This window comes from Coffea arabica, chromosome 10c (assembly GCF_036785885.1).
Source record: "Coffea arabica cultivar ET-39 chromosome 10c, Coffea Arabica ET-39 HiFi, whole genome shotgun sequence".
Taxonomy (NCBI): domain Eukaryota; kingdom Viridiplantae; phylum Streptophyta; class Magnoliopsida; order Gentianales; family Rubiaceae; genus Coffea; species Coffea arabica.
The window spans coordinates 3,241,891-3,259,625 of NC_092329.1; the positions used below are offsets into that span (position 1 = coordinate 3,241,891).

Here is a 17,735-nt window from a genome sequence, read left to right on the forward strand (position 1 = left end):
AGTTACTAGGGTACATAAATTTACAAGTTTTGCCAGCAGATCTAAAATTTGTCGCCAATCATCTCAATTGGCCTCAGTAGTTAAAACTCCCCAGCCTAGGAGCATTTACGTGGAAGAGAAACTCAAAGCATTATGTTTAGGTTAACTTAGTAAGAGTACTACAGGTGGAATATTCATAAGAAATGTGGCAGGTTCTTGTGACGAGACCTGTTCTCAGGTCCTAGAAAATGAAGGGCCAAAATATGGAGCTCTCCTCCGACCTTGACACTGTAATGTTCATCGTCTACTAAATGATGGTGTCTGCATGCGTTACTTTGACCACCAAGCAACTTCTTTTTTTTTTTTGGTCAATATAACCACTAGAGAGCAGGGTAAACCAAATTGGGGTATAAATAAGGGAGAGAATGCTAACAAAAAAGGTCCTTCGTCATTTCAGGTTGATGTCTCCCACTCGAAACTACAGTTAATTTATCAAATAAGGTCCCTATTAGTAAAGCTAAGTGCTGTCAAATTATGAATCTAAACCAGATCAATTTGGGCACCTTCATTGCTTTTTATTCCCTCATTGATACATCTTTGTATTTTTTGCCCCATTGATAACGTCTTTGTGGTTTAAGAAGAACCAGTGACGCAAAAGAAGAATCATAGCATCTTTGTTCCCTTGCGACGTCATTGCTATTCCCTAGCGCCTCTGTTCCCTTGCGCCATTGCTATCAACGACGCATCTTTGTTCCCTGACGCATTATGCATATAATATAGACACAAGTTTATATCCACGCAAGTTTGTACGTAAAGTCTGAGCCCTTGTTTTTATAGAGTCTAGATACATTTTTGTATAATCTAGATGCATAGAGTGGTGAAAGGACCAAAAACACTTTTTTTTTTTTTTTTTTTGTTTTATAAAGACTCCAAAGTCCAAACGACCTTACAGAAGAATAGAAAGGGGAGGTAATTAAGTTGAGTCTTGAAGACAGTGATTATTCTCTCGCTAGTTAACTTAATTGGGAAGCCATCTAATGTCCAGTGATGAACCATCATTTATGATCGCTCTTTAGATTTAAATATTTTGCTCGATTTAACTTCATTTTCAGAAAAATTAATTCTTGAAATCCCTCTTAATGTCTCTCTATTTAGCACTGGTTAGACAAATCCTTATTTTTATTTTTATTTGGTCTTCTTGCTCTTTCTAAATGACAATATGTACGACTCTACATAACAGAACCCCAACACAACCGAATGAGTACCAGTTCATCAGCAACAAGCCAGCGAATTAAAGTGGAAAGGAGAATGTAGAAAATCCGTGCAACATCTGTGCATGTCGACCTATTTTCAGCACGAATTGACATTTTATAATCTCCCCCTCATTTGGCATGAGTTGTTTGAGGTGTAAATTTCCTCTAACTTAAACTGCACTCCAAATTAGAATATGAAATTCGTATATGTATCAAATTTAACTTTTCATTGAACGCATAGTTAAAAAAAAAAGGTTACATTACGACAGAAATGAAATGATTTTGATGCGAGGCATCATGCATGTGTTGTATTCTATGCTTAAATGACCTAGAAAGCATATGAATTAAGAAAATTGTGAAAAATGATCTAATCAAATACAACAGACGAGAACGAGGTGAAAATTTAGCAAACGTGAAGTTATAGTTATTTTCCTATCAGAATAAATGTGTAGCTATTACAGTACCTAGATTTACAGTTTTAGCCACAAGATGTAAATTTTGTCACCAAGCAGCTCAAATGAGAATGCCTTAGCAGTCAAAACTCCTCCAGACCTAGGAAGCATTTACTCGCAAGAAAACCTGAAAGCATTCCAGTGTCTAGGTCAATGTAGTTGGATTAAAACAGAACAGTGGCACGTTCCTGTGATGACACTTGTCCTTCTCAGCCCCCACAAGTGAAGTCAAGGGGCAACACATGGAGCTCTCCCACCTTGACACGTGGAGTATATTGGTCAACTATAAGCCGTAAGTGACGACCAAGAGTTGGCGGGATTTGGGGCAGGGACGGTCATACTGATGACTGTCCCTGCACGGTTAAGGGCCAAGATTTGCCCTCAAAATTTTGTGCGGCTGAGATTACACCATGTAACTCGATTTCCGTGCTAAGTGTGGGGTTCATCACTATCTGTTGTGAAAATACATCCTGTGAAAAAAAAGTTACGCGATGTACAAAGAAAGTTACGCGCAGTTGATAATATGACCAAAACCGCCTGGGACGGTTGCACCTGTAACCGTCCGTGCCGCGAGTCCGAGTTGGCGTCTGCATGCGTAACTTTGGCCGCTACGTAAAAGGGCACACCAAATTGGGGTATAAATAAGAGTCAGAGATGTAGGGGTATAAATAAGTACAGCTTCAAAATGGAGAAATTATCAAATAAGTACGGTACAAGAGTTCCTCGAACCCAGGCGAGAACCAAAGATGGAAAACTGTTTTCTGCGATGAGGTTGACATTCCCACAGTTTCTCCACTTATTGACGCAAGTTGAGTATCTGTCGAGCAACCAACTACTCTAGGTCGGTTCATTTGGTATCCTTGCTCAGAATTTTCTTAAAATTTTTTCAGCGGGTGTAAAGGCACTAGTCTGGTCCGATGACGGTTCAATTTTTTTCAAATTTTTCATTGACACTTTTGAATCCACTCCTTCCTCTTAGTGTAAAGTAAAAATAAGTATAAAATATAATTTATCAAGTTCCCAAAAAAAATATCTGTCGAGCCAACGATTAAAGGGGCAGCTTAACTCCTGGGGTAGGCACTAGGAGTCTCAACAATCAAACCCATGAATTGTGATAAAAAGCAATAATGACAAAATGCTAAGGCAAGATAAAATTCAGTGATGAATTAAGGTGAAGACAGGAGTTACAATGTATTGCATAAAAAAAAAAAAGAAAGAACACAGAGAGAAATGAGCTCCGCGCAAGAGGAATTAAGCAAGTACACAATGTATTGCATAAAATGCCACCCCCACAACAAAATAACCGCGATAACCAAATTTTCGACTTGCATGATTCGTGCGAAATGTCGCGTTGGCCGATTCTTGCACGAATAGTCTGTGCAATGAGAAACGAAACTCTTCTTCCAGTGCTGTGAACAATTGCGACTTGGTCGTTTGAGAATCTTTTATTTGCTCATGTTTACCATGAATGCATGTAACCCCAAATCCTTGATAAGTAATCTGAAATCTAGATAATCTTTGAACCATCCAAAGCTCGAACTACCTTCCTCCAATAGCCAATCAACAAAAAATAATAAGAGAAAGCAAATCAAATGGCATCCTCTATAAACTGGATTACTAGTATCATGACTTGTTAATACTCAAAACACCACTGTTTGAAAAAGAGTTGTACGTACGTCAGGTGAAGTTTTACGATCTCTCTTTTCTCCCCCAGACAAAACAGGTTAAAATGGCTAAATAGAATCCAAAATAGTGCACTATTCTAACCCCTAATAGAGCAGTTCCATATTCCACAGTCCAAGTTTAAATTGCATCCGCAACTGTCCTGCAACAACAAAGCAGAATCATAAGACACGGTATACGGAAATAGAGCTGTGCAAGAGAAAGAGTTAAAAATCCTTTTTATGAACTTTATTGTTTTTCCAACTATAGAAGCTCTTCAACAGCACTTCCCAGTATCATGTTTTTCTAATGGAAAGTTGCCATTGGATACCGGAACAATTTCCATTATAAACTAAAGAGAAAATGAGCGAAGTAGTAGCACAATCTGTCTTTGAGTTGTCTTAAACATAATGGAAGAAGCACTAGAAATTTAAAAAAAAAATCCCACCAGAGAAAGAATACAAGGAGATTCCCAAGGTCATTTCATCCAAAGTGTTGATGTTACAAAAAAAAATAGAATGAGGATTCCAGATAGATAGTATACGAACAAACGAAAGCTATTCATAAGTTTTCGTGTCCGTGTGTGTTTGCCATGATAAACAATTGACCTATAATTACAAAACTAATTCCATTCACGTACTCTGCACGTGATTATATGAATTCAGATATAACATATCTTAGATATAAATTTTTTTTTTGTAAAATTTGACTGTTTACTTGGTAATAGAATATTTTATTTTTTCAATTTTTTAAACTAATTGTTGTTACAAAGACTATCTAAATACAAACTCTTTGATTTACTGATATTTGAATTCATTTCGATATTTCTTTTTTTCTAAATTTATTTTGAACTTTTTGATAAATTATGGATTCAAGTTTGATAAACAATTTTTAATACAATTATGGTTCATCAAAGCTGTTTTATACTTACAATATATTTTTACCATTAATTCATAATATTATTTTTTTAATATTGTACAAAAGGTGTTGCCGAACAAGAAATACACGTATGAATATCAAGTGTAAGCTTTGTAAATAGAATTCATAATTATTAGCAAAATAAAGACTTAAACTGTAAAATCAATTTTTGGAGGGGTATTAGAGTAAATAAATTGGTTGTTAGATTTTATCACTCTACCTATTTTCATATAAATACATGTATACATATCAAGTGTAAGTTCAGTAAATAGAATTCACAATTATTACCAAAATAAAGACTTAACTGTAAAATCAATTTCTGGAGAGATATTAGAGTAAATAAATTGGCTTGGTAGATTTTATCGTTCTACTTATTTTTACTACAATCATCCCTTTCTTTACCTCTTGGAAAGCTCTTTTGTTAGCCAAAGTCTAGATGCGCCTTTTTTATTACTTAAAAATTAAAACCATGGTTAAGTTTCTGACGAAATCAACAAATTTTAGTAAATGAAAAAATTTCTATCAATATTTTGATGTACTTTTTTCCTTGCTAAGATAAATGGAATGCAATTGTACAATTAGAATGAATTAATTATTTAAGAATAAAATATATGAATAGTGCTCATATCCAACTTTGCATGAACATTTAATTATTCTACTTTAAATTTTTCTAGTTGAACTTTTCAATTTTTTGTGAATTTGAATTGAATAATATGATGTGCATTGTTGAATTTGGATTATTTACATTTTTTCTAAGTGTTATTGAGGTTAGTAAAGAATGAAAATGATATATACTATTTAATTATTTTAGATCGACTATTTAGTTGTTAATTAACAGTGAATTGATAGAAATAGTTGGATTCTTTCATTTTTGTTTTTTTTTCAGTGTTTCTTCATAGTGAAAAAAGTACATAATTATACATCTATTTCATGATATTCATAGTAAGATTCTCCAAATGAATATAGACTCTTTTCTTCTTATATATTTTTCTTTTGTTCTAAGAGCATCCAATTTTTTCATACTAATATTTTTCACAAATTTAAAATTGTGGTTAATGCAATTGGTCACACTATTTCGAGGAAGAAATTGGTTTGGGTAAGAATCTTTGACGTATATAAGAATTGGAAACGGGGTATAAGGGTCGCTAAATAGTTTTAATAGGGAGTTTTTTTGTTTTCATTACCATTATTACGGAGATTTAATCATATGGAATGTTTCATATTTTTAATCACTATGACAATTAAAATACAATAACTCTAATTGAAAGATGAGGGTATATGTGTGCAACAAAAACTTCAAAAATAAAAAGGCTTACAACTTACAATATCAAAACTCTTCATACTTAGATAATAGATAGCTAAAGTGAGAGTAACCAAAATCTGTGCAAAACCACCATTGTTATCATACATTTTTTATATAGCAATAGATAGCAAAGTGAGAGCAACCACGTGCAAAATCTGTACGAAACCATTGTTGATTGCAAGTGAAACTAATCGAGAAAAAACGTGCAACTTCGCGGAAAAGTCCCAAACACTGCGCAGTTAAACCAAAAAGGAGAAACATAGACAGTAGCTCATTGCTGGGTGATCGAACACAAAATTTTGGTAGACCTACAGTAAGAACCTGACAAAAAATTTCAGCACAATGGGTTTCTCGATGTCGATTCTTCAAGGAAAAAAAAAAAACAATCTCAACTAATTCGTATTTCAATAGCCTCCAGGAAATCATGGCAAACATTTGAAGTTAGTTTCATTTACAAGCCTATAGGTAGGCAAGAGACAGAAGAAAAAAGGAACAAGCAGCAAAGCCGCCCACATGAATTGACCCAGAAAACAGAGGCGCAGCCAAGCATGCACTTGTAAAATCAGTGCCGTCCTCGTGTTGGCATTTTTACAGCATGAATTGACTGAAGTGTAACTTCGGACATCCCAACATCCTCGAGCTCCGACCGAGTCGGTGCTGTTTCTTCACCGCAGCAATGCACCAAGCACACATATCGTCGCGTCGCGCAAGCTTCTGAAGCATTGATGGAGACAAAACGTATCCTAATTTTACCAGTCATCAGAGATGTTATTGCACCACGGATAATTCTGAAGCTGCATTGTTCTTGACTTGGCAATTACGCAAGGCGGCTCGTATCTCCGTCAATAACTCGTTCACCTTAAAGCCTTTCCTGCAAAGCCAAATATACAACTTTCATACTCTCCGCGAACCAGCCTACGTTCTTCATTTCATGAGGCACATTCTGCGGTTTCGAGATTAACCCAGTGCAACAATAAGATAAAAAGTATTTGGCTTCAGCCATTTTCATCTTCACAAGATCTTCAGCCATATTCAGAACTCCAGGAAACAAATTGTACATGTGACAGGCCAATATCTTCACAATTAAACAAATCCACAAGATCTAGATACAAGTTATCCAGTTTTTGGATCCCAGGGTCATTCAATTTATTCAAATTGACATGAATTTCAGTTGGTTCACATGCTCTACAATTTTTAGAGTATAGAAGCAAGGAGAAAAGCCATCTACAATTGACCGGATAACATCAAAATGTCACATTTAAACATGATGTAACTGCAATTCAGATTAGACACGAGAAAAGGAATGCAAAGATTGCTGAGTCGCCCTACTCAGGAAAATATACCCAAATCAGCCAAACCAATGTTGGTTGAAACAATGACCAACAGATACATTTGCACTTGCATACAGTGCAAACATGATACAGAAACAAAGCAAAAAAAAAAGATTACTTAATATAGCAGTTGGGCATCAAAAAACAAAGAAAAAAAATCCAAATCTAATTCCTGATTATCATAATCTAAAAGGAGTTAATTCTTCCTTCAAATCTCTCTCAATCTTTTTACAATTTAATAATTTTTCCCTTTCTTTTTCTGGAGTTTGGAGGTATCCGTAAAATTGTTGAGACATTTAAGATATGTCCCACAATTATATTGAACACAATAAGAACATAAATGTTAACTTCAACACAGTTGCATCAGTCTAGCATCTAGAATTTATTAAAACACAAGGACATGAAATCTAACTCCTAAGTAGAGAAGGAAAAGATTGCAAATACTGAACTTACAGAACACTAACTCCCACCACTGCAAGAGGGGGTGGGTAATCTTCAACTCCTTTGATCTTCTGCTCTTTATCAGGTATCTCCAAAGAGAGACCATCAGCTTTCTCTCCATCATCACAAACAGATTGAACTGCAGTCCCAGTATCACTTCCAATGCTCTTTATTTCTTCAGCTAATGATGGCAACCTCTCCATTGCCTAAAAAGCAGTCAAAATCACTTTCATATTTGTGCTCAAGACTTTGAAAATTCCATAGTTGTATCATGAAATAACTAACATGAGGACATAAAAAAATGCGTGTTCCAGACAATTACAACTACGTACCTCAGGAATATCAATCTTATTTAGAACCACAATATATGGTCGTTCAAGATATTCAGGGTTGTACATCCGCAATTCCTGCAAATTAAGAATCACTAAAAATCAAAAATCAAAAAAAAAAAAAGAAAGAATCACTAAAAATCATTGCTTAGAAGAATCAATTAGATACGTTATCACAAAATTCATCCTTTTTCCCTAATCTGTTTTACATGAGAATGAATAAAACTGTGAAGTATACATCTACAGTCCACATTTGTGATTCATGCTATAGAATTTTAGAGTTGTATCAGAAAGATTAGCAAAGCAGTTTGCCTCGTGTGCAGATTTAATATGCTTACATTCATTGGAAATTCTAGCTTATTATCAGAATCCTGTATATTTTAAAGAGTATGTCTAGTGACCCCAATAGGTAGCAAGTAGGGCCAGGAGACAACACAAAATTGAGACCACTAACCATCATCAGAAATACATCTTTTACACCAAAGTCCATGAAAGATCCCTTAGAGAAGAAAAACTTTCAGGAGAAACAGTTGCGAACAAAATAACAAAGAAGAAATGGTTGAAGCTAGTGACACATACTTCTTTTACCGTTCTATAATCCGCCACAGGGTCCTCTGAAGCTGCATCAACAACATGGACCAACACCCTAGTTCTCCTCAAATGCCTCAAGAAATTGCGACCAAGACCCTGAAAATTGACAAACCTTTGATAAGTCTAGTGAAATTAATGAAGAATTCAATCATAGCTATAATCCTAATGTAAGGCAATGCCAAACCATTAATGTGTTCACGAGATTGTAATATCCAATTTACCTTCCCTAGATGAGCACCTTCAATAAGTCCAGGCAAGTCTGCCAGAGTTGCTTCGGATGAATATTGCTGCGCACCCAAACTAGGGTCACCATCAAGGCGTCCAAGGTTTGGCTTCAATGTTGTGAAGGGATAATCAGCAATATCAGGCTTAGCTAGTGTAATGGATGCTAATAGTGTGGATTTTCCAGCATTTGGGAGTCCCTGAAAATCAAAAGACGGAACAAATTCTCAGACAGGAGAAACTCAGACCACACGCTGGTCTGCAAAACGGACAATCAGTTAATTCAAAGGAACAATGATGTCGCCAGATAATAAGTATATATTACTTGATTGTTGAGTGCATCACCCAAGCTATACTCATGCAAACGGAGAAGCTAAGTATAAACCAGGATAAGTAGGGTAAAGAAATACTTACCACAAGACCAACATCTGCTACCACTCTTAATATCAACTGCAAACTAACCTCCTCTCCTGGCTGACCAAAAACTAAAACCTGCAAGGTGCTGTGAATGAGATCAAAAGTTTGTCAATGTATGAAAATGCAGGACTAGGACGCTATTTTAACTAGGCAAAGATTCCCATTTCAAGAGCTTACCTTAATGCTATTTAAGCAGGTTTTCACTTTTCATCATTAAAATGCAAAAAATTCTAAATCATGCTTCTAGACTATAATGTGTCAGTAACCAAGCCATGTCAACATGTCAAAATGGTCTGGGTATTCAATAACTATGCTTAGTCGGTACAGCCAAGAGAATTCATCTCAATGAGATAAATAGCTGAAAGGTGCCTGTCTAATCTCATAATGATAATACTAATATGAGGGCTTAAATTAGGAACAATAAAAAGAGATCCCTTGTATTTAAGCTTGATCCACAGAGATCCTGTGCCATCTATACATTTATTAGCAATAAAGAGAAGAGAATTTCAGAATGAATGCTTCTGTATGTATTTGGACAATGATATCTACATGTATGATATTCTAGTAATTTAGTATGTAGATAAGCTTAACCACATTGTCATAACTGTGCTTGCCTTATGAATACATGCCAAGGCACTCCTCAACCAAAAAAAAAAATTCTTTTCAGTTTCTGCAACCATTCTTTTTCATATTGCATTGGTGAACTCAGTACCAACTAGGTATTTTGGGGAGTTAATAGAATTCCAAGATGTGTCGAATAATATCCATTCTGGAATCCTCCTAAACAAGGGGTTACAGGAATGAGATGACTGGGAAGAGACCAATTTAGAGCACCATTGGCACCAAGTGGCTACTTCCACAAGTTGCAATTTCACATGTATGGAGCACATGAAGAAGTTAGATCAGAATCTAGAAACATTCCCCTTTCAAATTATTTGTAAATGCAGGGAGCACTACTTGATCATAGAAATGCTGCGCAGCTTGCTTCAAGCATAAATATTCTTCTTGACATAAATTAATTTTCACACAATCAAATTTGTGCAAAAAATGGTTGTTCAGAAGATGGCCATGAAAAAATTGATATTTACCTTATCACTCTCATCTCTCATTACATTTGTAGTCAAAAACATCATCTTTTTCTTTCTATGCTCAGGCATTTCCAATAGGCTAATCTGCCAGAAGAAAAGGGGACGTCAACATTCAAAAATAACCACAACTAAAAACAGAATCCAGAAACTTTGGTGTTGCTTCCCACTTTTCAGACTCAAATACTATATTTTCATCATCAGACTAAAATTTCTCTTTTGAAGTAATGGAAGAAGACAGAGGCATGGACATCACGCATTCATTGCCATGTTTGAGATCATAAGTTTCTCACCCCTCCTTGTCCACCCCTCGCAACAAGAACTTGATCACCTGGATTAGCTAGATCAGCCAAAAATTTTCCTTTCTTGTGCTTTACTACTGTGCCTGCCATATAAAGAAGAAATACGTCAGATGGATATTGACCATCTTCGTTGTGGTGAGATGAAAAAGTAGCATATTTAGATTCTTTCCTTTTGAGGAACCATAATTTCTACAGTTAGCGATGTAGAGTTACTGTCAAGATACCTGGAGGTACTGGAATACGCAAATCTGGTGCGTTAAGCCCATCATGCAAAAGAGATGTCAAGACACCCATTGCAGCAACATTTCCCCCACGCTTTGCTTTAAAACTACTCTTCCTATGAAACTCCAACAATGTATCCTTGCTCTCATCAACGTAAATCACAACATCTCCACCGCGGCCACCAACAGGGAGGATGAGAGAGCCATCAAAATCCCTTTTGTACGAACTTTTCTTCCTGTTCTTGTCTTTATCAAATTTTCCTTTCGACTTAGGAGGAGGTTTCTGATTTGGCATACTGAGGATTGCACCATGACCACCATCTCCAGCACGAACAGTTATTATGACCTGATCAAAGTACTTATGTGGTTCTCTAATTAAAGTTTCTTCGGAAGGCAAAGCAAGCTCCTTTTTTATAGCAACAGCGCATTTCAGACCGCGACCTCTTGCATTTCTAAACCTGCTCCTGTTATAAACACTGAAAAAATAAACAAATGACAGGGATTCCCACATCAGCTCCAAACAAATGTCAAAATAAAGCAGGTAATAGAGCACTGCGCTGATTATGAGGTAATACAATCAAAATAATCGGCGCGCATTTTTGCAAAATACAATGCAAACTATATAGTTAAACATACTAGAGCCATTTCTGCAAAATACAATCCGAACGTTTAAAGCCCATTTCTGCCGAATATCGGAATTGGTTCATTCCACAATCAGACGATTTCTTGTTTCCGTGGAAGTGAGCTCCAGATACTATTCGTAACATGTTCAGGGTAAGCAAGTACAAGGAAGCATCTACAGAGAATTCTTTAGAACAACTAATTTCTACATTTAAATGGAACCAAAGACTCCTCAGCTCCACCCAACTGAGGGGAAAAAAATATAGATGCTCAACGCCATCCGCAGTTGAGCAAAAGTTGGACTAGTAAAATCAGGAAGCAGCGGATAATAGCGAATATTAGTGAAAAAGATAAGAGCTTTAGCTTACCAATATGGAAGAGGACGTTGGGAAAAGAAAGCCGAAATTGAGAGCCACGCTTCATTGCTACGAGAATTTAGATTCAGGGACCGTTGCGGAGGAGAAACCAAACACTGCATCTTCAACTCCCTCTGCTCTGCTGTGTTTGTTTGTGTACTTTTGGATTAGAGAGGACGAAGTACCTGCGCGGGCAGGATATATCATCGTTATATACGTCGCCACCCGACCCGCTTCAACTGATTCGGGCTGTAATCTTGGCCGAAGGAAGAAAACTTGGGCACTCAGTTTTATGTTCAACCGATTGTTAGCATGGTGTTGGTCCCAGATTGTGGCCCAATTATCCGTTTCTGATAATCTAATGTGCACTACCAGTCTTTGTAGGGGGACGACACCAGATAACTGAGCAGCTTTGGATATTGGGTTCACTTCAAAATTGAAAGCCCAAAGGATTCGTTTTCCGTCGTCTAGAATACATCAGCAAATTATTTGATCAGGACGTCAAATCAAATGAAAAGTAGTAAATAACCTAAAATTTCAACGTCTCGGTCCGTAAAGGGAAATAGGCCACCGGCTTGTCCGATAAATATTTTTTAGGCCAACAGGAAAAGACTATAACTCACTTGTTGGAACATCACATGCAACTCTGTCGCGGCTTCCACTGCAGTCCACCAGAAGAAACCGCCATTCCTCGTATCCACCCAATTGCTGTGGGATTGTCTCTTTTTTTTTCTTTTTTTTTTTAACTTTTGGTCTTTAACTCAAATTGTTTCTGGTAGACATTTATCAAAATTAACACTTCAAATGAAACTTTGGATGAATCAGACTTGTCGTTGAGTGCATTCTGCAATTAAAAGGATTACAAAATAATCCACAGCCTATAGGCACACGACGTGCCACCCATCAGGGTTCCGGAGAAGATTAGGGGAAGCAGGAGGCGAAGGAAATGCGCCGGTTGAATTTGTGGTGAAGAGAGATTGGGGATAAATAGTGGTGGCAGTCCAAGAGATTCATAAAGGAGCCCTTTGCAATACTAAAGAAACCTGTTCTAGCGGGTTGCTACAGGGTCTGTTATCCTGCTAGGACTCATTGTCCTTTTTTTTTTTTAATCAATTTTCATCATTTACCTCTACTCCATGTTCTAATCTAACTCATTTTAAAGGTAACCCAACAGAGTCACGGAAGTCCATATGAATTTAAGAAAAGCCACATTAAATAACAATTTTTATAAAAGACAAGATTTCAACCCTTAACATCCCACCTCACGAGACATATGGTGGCCAACTACTCTAGAGGTAGTTGGTTTACTAGGGCTCGTTGTTGCTCCTTATTTTTTCCCTATCTAAAGGTGAGCCCACGTAAACTGGTAAAGACGTTCCTTTTGCAGAGATTCATCGAGTTCAAAAGAGTGTGAAAATGCAGAAAAAATCATCACCAGAGATAAACACTACTCACCTATTGAACAGAATATACAACAAAACGATTTAACAAAAACAAATATTCCTCTATAGCTGAATTTGCTCGATTGAAAATAGCAATGCCTCCGCCCATTTTTCACAGAACTTCTCGTTGGTAACCTGGGACAGCACCTAAATCGTTCAAGCAAAGAGGAGATAAGACAACTAAAATCTGATTGAATCTGTTATACCAGCAATCCTTAGGCAAAACCACATCCCACAGCTCTACACCGCTATATAGTCAGGAACAAGTAAAAGCCACCGATCCCTGGGGCCTTGCCTTCATCAATCCAGATGAAGGTAGCCATGTTTCAGGAGGGAAAAGAAAATTGGTTTCAGAGGCTGGAAGGAGAAGGTTACTGCATTGTAAACTTCTTTTTACTGAAGAACCCTCGCATTCGAACAACAAAACTACAGAAGCCATGCAATTGCCATATAACTGCAAATCTGCAAGATGTCCATTAACTCGAGATCAACAAGAACCATATGCATGGCAACTTTATCCTGACTCATACTGCATCTTCCACTGCAAGGCAAACTGTTCAACTAGCTTTTTACGAAGTCCTTGAGAGAAAATGGCGGATGCCCTTCCTAGGAATTCAGAGAAAAATTAGTCATACAGAATTTGAGCCCAGGATGAATAACTAAACGTGCAAAAACTACAAAGCAAGGAATAGAGGGTACTCCATTATTGTATGTTCCTTACACACTGAGCAACCAAAATATTCAACCTTCACCTAAATCCTACATCAAATGACGTTTCTACTAGCCTCAATTGCCACTCTACCATTATGCAGTTTCCTCTCAATGAGACTTGGGCAATCCACATTTATGAATATTACAATTTAAGATGATGAGACAAGTGAACCATGCAAATCCTTCTAATATAATGCCCTTGCTTCCTTTCTCTTCTTTTTGCTCTTTCTAAATTCGTTTTGCATCATCAAACTGTCATTTGTTAGAAAATGAAACAAGTAAACCTTAAGCATAACTTCACAAATTAATCAACAAAAAGAAAGAGGAAACCATGTGTAACATCAAACCTTTCCACACTCTTCACCCAAGCATTGTCTAACAACTGTCATCTGCTGTACTAGCCTTTCTAATGCAGAATAGCTCGGCAGGTTGGCGTGTGCTGGCATTAAAATAAGTCAAGCAGTGGAAAACAAACATAAGAATTAAAAGCATTATAAATTTGAAGCTATAGGAATTAGGTATATAGACATGTTTAAGCAAAAATAATTTCCAGGAGAAAAACACAGAAAAGTTTTGCCACGAATGCACTAGTAAGAGGCAAACAGTATTTAAAAGAAACACACCAAGAATGGCTCGATTTAGACTATCTGCAACATGCTGCCGGTACTCCGAGCTTAGAAGATGAAACATTGGGGATTTCTCTGGCTCTTCATATGCCAGTAGAGCAATAAAATCCTGAATCAACAATCAGTTTGTAACCTGAAAGCAAGCTGGCAATTGAAAGGTAAATTTGAAGATAACTCAGCTAGCTTATGAACATACCTCAAGTTTTTTCAGGTGTTTCTGCACCTTCCCAAAAGGAGTCAACTCTGATTGAGCAAATCCAAGCGCTTCTGTGCTGCCATAGAAATAGAAGTTTAGCCAAGAAGATGATCAGACACAACGCAAGTCAGAAAAGACCATGCAACTTTGCTCACCATTTCCTTGAGCACACAAGTTCAACAAAACGAAGGCTTAAAAGATCAAAATGTAAGTCCTTATTTTTCTCCAATAAGTCAGGTGCAATCTGTCCAGTCAACTCAATGGCCTCCAAAGCATTCCCCTCTAATGCAGAATGAAATATTTCTGAGCAAAAAATTTGCAAGATCATCACTTAACTATGCCATATAAAGATGTGGGAAACCGCAATAAATATGATACAGCAAACTCATAATCAGGACACAATGCACTCAAGAAAACTGCACAAAAAGCTGGCTTGTAGAACTCTAATCTAACTTCTTACGCCATTCAAAGAACTACAATCCACCATGTATCCTCCAACATCAGCTTCTGACCACTAGTTCTTCAAAGGGAAAGCAAGTCACCAACAAATATTAACTTTGACAGTAGGTCCAGAACTGATTACTATTTGATACCTCAAACTTATTAGCCACCTCATACATTATTAGAGAAGATGACAGACGAAAAATATTATCATGCCAAATAAAAACTATTAAAGAAGATGACACACGAAAAATATTATCAGGATACATTTCCAAAATATGCCAATTCAGAATATCAGGTTTAACAGATTTACCACAAGCTTTCAAATTTGAGACGATTAAGAATCATAGATCTCATTTCACAAATATTACTCTATCTATTGGTAATTAAAGATAAACACCTACTTTTTCTTTTCTCCATGTCCTCGAGATGATCAACTGACTGCCTCATTGTAGTTGAGGAAGTAAAAGATTCCACAGTGTCTTTGAAGCAATTGTGGACAAGATATGACAGGACAATGTTGTGGATATCACTGTCATTAATGGCCTGTCAAAAAGGCATGCAAAATTGAAGTTGAAGAGCGTCATAGAGTTTTTTCAATAAACGAGCAACAGGACTCTATTTTGATCTTTATTGTGTACGGAATTAACATCTATGGGATCAACACTGCTCAGAAGACTTTGGGACGATTAAGGCCAACAGGTCAAACTGAAGAGTGCCTCCAGAGGTATGTTTCATCCAAGATAAACATGAAGTCATGGATAGTTAAGATGTTAATGCAAAAGACTAAAATTACAGACAGATAACAAGAACATAGGCAAAAATAAATTCCAAAAAGTAATGCATCACAAGAAGGCCTTTTAACTATTAGCAGTTTGAGCAAGTTTCAAGCCTGAAGTGCATAAATTAGTAGTTAACCGCGTTTAATTCCTACCACATTCCCTTTTTTTTTTTTTTGGTAGATTTTCCTATCAACATTGAAATGTATCACAATTGAGAAAGTACATGCCTTTGAACTTCTCTATCTTCTGTCCAAGTGTATGTCAAAAGCATCACTTTACTATAACAATATCCAAAACTCCACAACGAGACAGGTATAATGAAGAGTTACAACTGATCATGTCAAACAAAGACGATATCAGTATATTCCTCACCTGACCATGGGAGCAAAAGCTAAAAGCCAAAATGGTCCAATTTCCCTTTGCACAATTTATCCTTTTTTCTTTTACTTCAATCAATGATTAAACAGTTTAAATACTAAAAAAACAATCAGTTTACCAAAAATCCAATTCAACAATGTACAGTGATTCTTATTCCAGACTGATCTTCCAGTAACTAACCACGTCTACTCCCTCCGGTCTCCCTCGATTAATACGATAGAAAACAAGAAGAAGAAGAAGAGAAGAAAACCATCTTTTTAAAAAAATTCAACTTGCTGCTGAACATTGCATGACACAAATTTTCCCAAAGACAAACATGTAGTTCTCCAAAACCCTCGTACCTTATAATTTTCTTTGTTATACTTTTGCTGGGCTCCGAGGAAAAGACCCACAATTAATTTCCAAAACCCAAATTAAAATCAAAACTGACAAACCCTTGCTCATTCGAGTTGGTTCAGAAAGTCAACATCAATGACAAATTCAAAAATTAAAAAAAAAATCGAGAGAAATAGGATAAACCCAGATTGAGGAAAACAAGCGGAGCTTACGACATTCTCGTATTGCCGAGGATCAATATCCATAATTGGCACCGACAAGATATTATCCGGAGAATCTATGCTGCTGTTTTTAAGGGAAATAAAAAAAGAAAAAAAGAAAAGGATGTTCGTAGCGTATTTCCTTGTGTGCTTAAATATGAAGAATAGCGTGGCGTGGCAGAGATACGTGTCTCATAGCTTCAGCGTATTTGACGTACCGTATCCTGCTGGTAGACGCTGGTCCATGGTTAGGAAATTTGGCCTTTTTTGATTAACCAGGAAGGGGCGCTAAAGATCGATCTTTCCAGGTAGACGGTGACTATAACAATTTCAGACTTTAAAGCATAGTTTTGGGCACAGGATTTGCACTGGAAAAAAAAATACTGGTATGAAAAAGAATTAACTTTTATAGGATCAGAGATTCAGAATTAGGTTTTTTTAGGAAATATGACACTGGACTCGCATTTTTATATGCTCCCTCGTGGGAGAACCGCAATTAATAAAGGGATAATTTCACAAACCTCCCCTGAGGTTTCTAATACTTACACTGACACCCCTTGAAGTTTTAAAAATTTCGCTAACCTCCCCTAATAGAGATTTGAGGCCCTTTGCTTACATTGTGATAGCTGAAATTACCGCTTCGTCCTATGAATTTGGGACTAATGACTAACGTAAATATGGGGAACAAATGCATCTGAATTAATTAATTACATTTAACTAGAATAATAGAAATTTGATGTCTAATTAAGCTGATCAATAGTCCGTTACAGAAAGGCACCAATTGAGGAAGAAATTTGGCACCATTTTTGTGACCGGTATGATTTGACAAGGATGATTGAACAAGTTTAGGGGAGGTTTGTGAAATTATCCCATTAATAAAAGAAAATCAAATTTGCTGTTTTGCACCGTCTACCCTCCTTGCTGGTTAAGTGGTTTTTCCTTACCATTGGGCAAATAAATGTACCTTGAAAGAGCCCAGATGATTAATTTAGACATTGGATTGTTACAAAATAGCCCATGAACTTTAGATTCCCCTACATTTTTTCGTGGGCAATTGGGCTTTAGTCCCCCACGTGAATGGGCTGGTGGTTGGCGCCTTTTCCTCGGGACCGTCAGGTCTTGGGGTCGAACCTCCGCAGC

At 36.7% G+C, this 17,735-nt stretch overlaps 2 protein-coding genes across 6 annotated transcripts; both read right to left on the reverse strand.

Moving 5' to 3' along the window:
- Positions 1-5,955: 5,955 nt before the first annotated feature.
- LOC113713360 (probable GTP-binding protein OBGC2) lies at positions 5,956-11,882 on the reverse strand. Of its 2 annotated transcripts, none has more exons than XM_027237078.2 (10): positions 11,496-11,882; positions 10,510-10,982; positions 10,277-10,368; positions 9,987-10,070; positions 8,896-8,973; positions 8,481-8,681; positions 8,248-8,355; positions 7,672-7,746; positions 7,352-7,545; positions 5,956-6,438 (listed from the first exon to the last, which is right to left on the reverse strand). In XM_027237078.2, the coding sequence occupies exons 1-10, from the start codon at positions 11,603-11,605 to the stop codon at positions 6,336-6,338; spliced, it is 1,518 nt and encodes a 505-aa protein (XP_027092879.2). In that variant the 5' UTR covers positions 11,606-11,882; the 3' UTR covers positions 5,956-6,335. The 2 variants fall into 2 exon arrangements, with proteins under 2 accessions (XP_027092879.2, XP_071925034.1); XM_072068933.1 differs by having other exon boundaries at positions 10,510-10,970; positions 11,496-11,881.
- A 962-nt stretch (positions 11,883-12,844) lies between these two features.
- LOC113713525 (uncharacterized) lies at positions 12,845-17,030 on the reverse strand. Of its 4 annotated transcripts, none has more exons than XM_027237261.2 (7): positions 16,814-17,030; positions 15,304-15,445; positions 14,614-14,761; positions 14,459-14,534; positions 14,260-14,371; positions 13,984-14,075; positions 12,845-13,531 (listed from the first exon to the last, which is right to left on the reverse strand). In XM_027237261.2, exons 2-7 carry the CDS (start codon positions 15,347-15,349, stop codon positions 13,487-13,489), a joined length of 519 nt encoding a protein of 172 aa, XP_027093062.1. In that variant the 5' UTR covers positions 15,350-15,445; positions 16,814-17,030; the 3' UTR covers positions 12,845-13,486. The 4 variants fall into 4 exon arrangements, with proteins under 4 accessions (XP_027093062.1, XP_027093061.1, XP_027093060.1 ...); XM_027237260.2 differs by having other exon boundaries at positions 12,845-13,888; positions 16,608-17,030; XM_027237259.2 differs by lacking the exon at positions 16,814-17,030 and adding an exon at positions 16,608-16,807.
- Positions 17,031-17,735: the final 705 nt, after the last annotated feature.